The 5,092-nt window shown below is 61.0% G+C and overlaps 1 protein-coding gene across 1 annotated transcript in view; it reads right to left on the bottom strand.

Annotated features, from left to right (window-relative positions):
• CDH22 (cadherin 22) overlaps positions 1 to 5,092 on the bottom strand; it is a 60,239-nt gene that overhangs the window by 1,639 nt on the left and 53,508 nt on the right. Inside the window, exon 14 of the mRNA XM_035896140.1 lies at positions 1,044 to 1,295. Coding sequence (XP_035752033.1) covers positions 1,044 to 1,295 — 252 coding nt within the window. The remainder of the gene's footprint in view (positions 1 to 1,043; positions 1,296 to 5,092) is intronic.

The following is a 5,092-nucleotide window of genomic DNA, read 5'->3' as shown; positions in this document are numbered from 1 at the left end:
CGGGACAGACAAACGGATGGATTCTGCAGACGATGAGTAGGAAAAGGGGGTGCATGAATCACGGCAGCAGCCAAATGTTGGGAGGGTGAATGAGGAGCAGATGGCACAGAGCCCGAGCCACGAGCCGCAGATGTGTCCTGGATCATCATCCATTCATCCCATCACCTTTAAAGCACCGATGTGCACTTTATTCGTTTGGGCAATTAGGCAGAAATTTGTTTGCGCTGCATTGGAAAATGAAACCAGTGTAAAGTGCACCCTGTGGGAAAGGGTTTTCTAAACGGAGACATGGCAGGAGACGGGGAGCAGAGCTATACCTGGGAGAGGAGACTTCACTGAACACGGCGCTGGTTCCCGCAGGTGCCCAGGCAGCCCTCGGAACCAGCACCGGCGCCGAAGGGCTGCCGGCAGCGGTGTCCAGCGACTGCCCTACACTAAGCCTGAGGGCACTGCAACCCCCCTCCCCCAGAGCCCCCCTTCCCACCTGCGCACAAGCACACGCCTCCCCTGCACCTTCGCACCGTGCTCTGGTGGCCAGCACGCGCTCGTGCCCGTGGCAGCCTGCGGCATTCCCAGGGCATGGGTCCTGCCCGCACGCTCTAACACCGACCCTCTCGGCACTCTGAGACAAGAGCACGACTGCGTGCCCTTGGCCACCGTGCCGGGACACACGCTCGCCCCGTCTGCTGCAAGGCGCCTGCCGTGCGCACGGCACAGAAGCCTGTGAGCAGCCTCGGCTCCCACCCAGCGAGGCAGGGAGTGCCCCAGCAGCACACCAGGCTGCGCACAGGGAGCCCCACGCTGGCTGCTCTGCTGAGCCCAGCGCATGGGAGCCGGGGCGAACGTGGGAGCTTCCCCGATGGTCCCCCTGCCGGCAGGGGGCTGGGCTTCCTGCCCCCCACACTGCAGCTACCGGCAAGGAGACGGGTGGCAGAGGAGCCTGCACCGTGCCCACAGCAACCACCTATGCTCGCCTGCGTGACGCTGGATGGAGAGGAGACGGGACAGGACAGGAGGAGGCCGGGTGACAGGCGGACACTCACCGACCAGGATGAGGATGCACACCAGCAGCGCGATGAGGGCGCCAGGGCTCAGCGTTGCTGAGACGACGTAGGCTGTGCTGTTGCAGGACTGGATGGCCCCATTGCTGTCACAGCTGCAGATGCGGATGGTCAGAGTCCCCGTGCTGCTGAGGGCCGGGGGGCCGCTGTCCACCACCAAAATGGGGAGCAAGTACACATCCTGCTCCTGGCGATTGAAGCCCATCCTTTGCGTGTGCACTGCAGCCGTGTTGTCTGCAGGGAACAAGTACACCCACAGCAAAGTCACCCCCGTGGCACAGCCAGCAGGACGTGCTGTGAGCTCCTCCACACGTGGGATGAACCCCCGGGGTGCTGGCGGGCTGCTACCACTCGCACGGCCGTGGTTCGTGCCCCACCCACCCCTTCACCGAGCGCTCAGGGGCAGCCTGCTGCCCCACCCGCCAGCGCGCCCAGGGCACGGCGAACCCGACACAGCAGCACGTGGGTGTCTGAGCAGTGCTGGCAAACAATGCAGTTGGAGCACAGAGGGGCAAAACAACCTTCCCGAAGACCCTCAGAGATGGCACAGAGCAGGAATTAGGATAAAAATCTGTTGCCGACATGGAGACCCCCTCCAGACCTGACCCGGCCTGCTCAGCCCGGAGTGGCCGGGGTCTGCAGATGGCTCTGAACCTCCACGAGCCATTATTGCTGCCAAACCCGAGCACCGCGGGTGAAGGGCCCTGACTCAGCCGGAGGGCCAAACACCCTGGGGCCCTCTGCAGCTTCTGAAGGAGCAGGCAGAGCTCTGTCCAAGCCTCCCAGCTGGGCCAGCGGTCCTCTTTGCCGTCTGCTCAAGCCCCGCTGTTTCAGGGGCTCAGCCGGCACAGCATAACCCATTCCAATCCCATTAGCGCAGCCACTTAACGGGCCCCTCCAGGGCCCTGGCGCCAGAGATGAACCCCAGCAGCATCTGCGCGCAGGCATCCTGCAGCAGGGAGGGCAGGAATGGGGACGGAAAACCGGCGCGGCACCCTGCTCGCGTGTGCTCCCCCTGCCAGCGGGCAGCAGAGCGGGCGGGAAGGGACGTCAGGAGTCACTGCCAACTGCCTGCAGGCTTTATCTAGTAACACGTAGATTGGCCTGCTCACGGCAAGGTGCTGCTGCCTACAGCCTCTCTCCCCCTTGCACCTGATTTATGCTGGACTGGCCCCTTTCTGTATCAATCAGCCCTTCGATCGGGAAAGACATCTATTCCAATTCTGGCTCCTGGGCTGCCTGCCACCACGGAAATTGCTGTATGGATCGGGTGCTGCAGGGGAGCACAGGGGCACAGCAGGGACAGGAGGCGAGCCAAGAGCAGAGCCGAGGGGCAGGCACGCTCCGAGCTACCGGCCAGGCGGGTGACACGAGCACTCCCTACAGCAGGGAGGTGCACAGAGGCTCCATGCCGACACCTGCGGCATTGCCTGCCACGGCTGGGCAGCCCGACCCCAGCCTGGCAGAGACCAGCCCCCTCCGGCACTGAAACGGCTCCAGCCTCCTCCTGCTGCCCGCCGTGCCCACGGCGCCCCAGGCACCCCGGACAACTGTTTTCTCTGCTGGGTGTTTATGCCCCCGTTACTTGCAAGCTCCCCTGTTCCTTTCTGAGGGTCCAAAAAAGCAGTGCTGCTGCCATGCAATGTAGCCCGTGTGACCATGGAAGTGATGGAAATTTTGCCCCCATCTGGGAAAATGTATCCTGGAAAATGCATCCAAATCAGCTTCCCAGAAAAGGATGTAATTTCTCTTGGTGCAGGGGTTGCTTTACACGCAGCAGACCCGAGGCAGCTGCTTCAGGACATGCGCCTTGGTGCAGATTTGTTTGTACTGGGAGGGCCTGAGTGTTGCGACGAAAAGCCAGGCTGGCCCTGCAGCCTCTCGCGTCTCTGCCTCTGCAGCAGCTTTCTGCCAGGTCCATTCCCGAGGCCGAGGAGCAGCATTTCCCAGGAGGAGGTACTGGAAGTTGAGCAGACGTTAATCCGCAGTTTTCCTGCACAGGGGGGTTCGGATCCCCATGCTTTTGTTTTCCTGCCCAGCCCTCTCGAGGTTGCGCCCCGTGCTATGGTCGCGCCACTCCAAAGGCTGTGCTGTGCCTTCTCTGAAGCCCCGGGCCAAGCCATTTACTACCATTGCCGTCTTGCTACGCAAACTGACGCAATTTCCTCCTCAGGTTTCCTATGCCACCCTCTCCCTGACCGCATGGTGATGTCATCCTGTGTCGCATCGCATCACCGTGTGCGATGGACAGGAGTGGTGCCTCTGCCCGCCTGAGGGGCAACTCACCAGACAAGGCAGAAACCAGCGGGGGTCGAGCGTGAAGGACCAGTCCACGCTGCTGCAAGAGGCAAGTTTAGGAACACAACATACGCCGGTGGTGGTGCAACATCACCAGGAATAATACAATAATACAATAATTAAGTCTCTCAGACTTGCTCTCCAAAGAGGCTCTTGGCAGCTTCAGAGACAGAACCAATAAATCCTTCTCGTAACTCAATCTCGAGCAGCGCTGGGAGAGCAGAAGGGAGCAAGCGACCTCCAGTTTGGATTCTGATACCCTCGCCCTCTCCCACACTGCTGGGGCCACACGAGCGTCTGCCTTCCCCCTCCTCGGCAGCGGTTCTGCAGGCCTGGTCCTGGGAACGCCGGCTCCGGGGAGGTGCACGTGGCTCCCAGCCGGGCCCGTGGCCACGCTGCTGCTGGAGCTGCCCCAAAGGAGCAGACCCCTGCTCCAGCCCCAGGTGGGCACAGCTGGCAGGAGACGAATCTGATTTTTCTCTTTTGCCTCTTCCTTCTCCCAGGTTCTGTGGGTGCCAGGCCACACCACCACCGCTGCTGCTCATCCACCTCCTGCTTAGCCCCTGCGCTGGTCTGACGCTCTTTTCCACCCTCTGGTCAGATCAGCGCCTGCGCTGCTCGTGCTGAGAACGGCATCCCTGCAGGGTTGGAGGAGGCTTCCTCTACCCCGAGGCAATCCTCGAATCCTAATGTTTTGCTTCTGATTGATTGTTACAATTTTCAGATCTTCCTTCACCCATTACATGCTCTTAATGAGACCTGCAGAGAGTTCAGGCATCTGCTTGCCCAGCCCTTGAGCTCCGGAGTCAGCAGCTCCACGTGTCGCTCCGTATTACCTCTCACCCCTTCCAGGTTGCTGGGCTTGGATACTTTCTACCATCCCTTCCAACCAATTAGTGATTCTTGGAGAATGCGATTTCAGGCTTTAATTGCCTTTGATCCTTCTGTAATCAATTTTCTCAGGCCAGAAGGATCCAGCAAAAGGCGAGTTAGGAGGCAGAGGATGGTGAATGCCTTTGGAACGGCACCAGTGGGACCTGGGTGAGGTCAGCTTTTCCAGTTCTGTCTCTTCCCTCGGGCACTACCTTTGCTGGGCATCTTCCTCCTGGATCAGGGCTGCTGTTGCCACGTGTGACATTTATTCCTTATCTGATGAATTAGGAAGTGCTTGAGCACTCCCTTGGACAGAGCGAAGGCAAGGCGAGGTGCCAGCAGGGCACAGCACTCTTTCTAAACGCCCAACTCCTGCAACCCAGCTGTAACTCCGCTAATGCAAGGTCCCGCACGGGGCCACCCTCCGACCCGGCGCGTCAGAGACAAGGCAGCTCTGCACGCCGCTGGGGGTGGCCGGGCAGGGCTGCAGGTAGCAACTGCAGGCACTGCGCAAGGGCCGGCCCCGCTCCATGCAGTTTTGGCTGCGGTGGGGCCGGACCCAGCAGGGTTTGGGCAAGCGGCAGAGTCATGGCCGTACTGTGGCAGCACCAGACCTGCCCCGTGGCCATGGCCGTATGCCCGCTTACTAGCAGATACCCCACAAGCTCTTCATCTGATGGACAGGCTGCCCCATTGGCCACCCTGGGCTTTCCCTAAAACCCTCGCAGGCTTCCTCTGCGCTGCCCACGAGGAGCCCTAGAAGAGCGTAGGCAGCGTCCAGTGTCCTCTCCTGCCCCCCTGCACTACCCCCCCGACTCTGCTCCCCTCCTGCTCCGCACTTGAATGTTCACCCGTGTCCC

Source organism: Egretta garzetta, unplaced genomic scaffold, assembly GCF_000687185.1.
Source record: "Egretta garzetta isolate BGI_Z169 unplaced genomic scaffold, ASM68718v1 scaffold356, whole genome shotgun sequence".
Taxonomy (NCBI): domain Eukaryota; kingdom Metazoa; phylum Chordata; class Aves; order Pelecaniformes; family Ardeidae; genus Egretta; species Egretta garzetta.
Note: the sequence above shows the minus strand (reverse complement) of the source record. Positions and strands in the feature narration are given on the sequence as shown.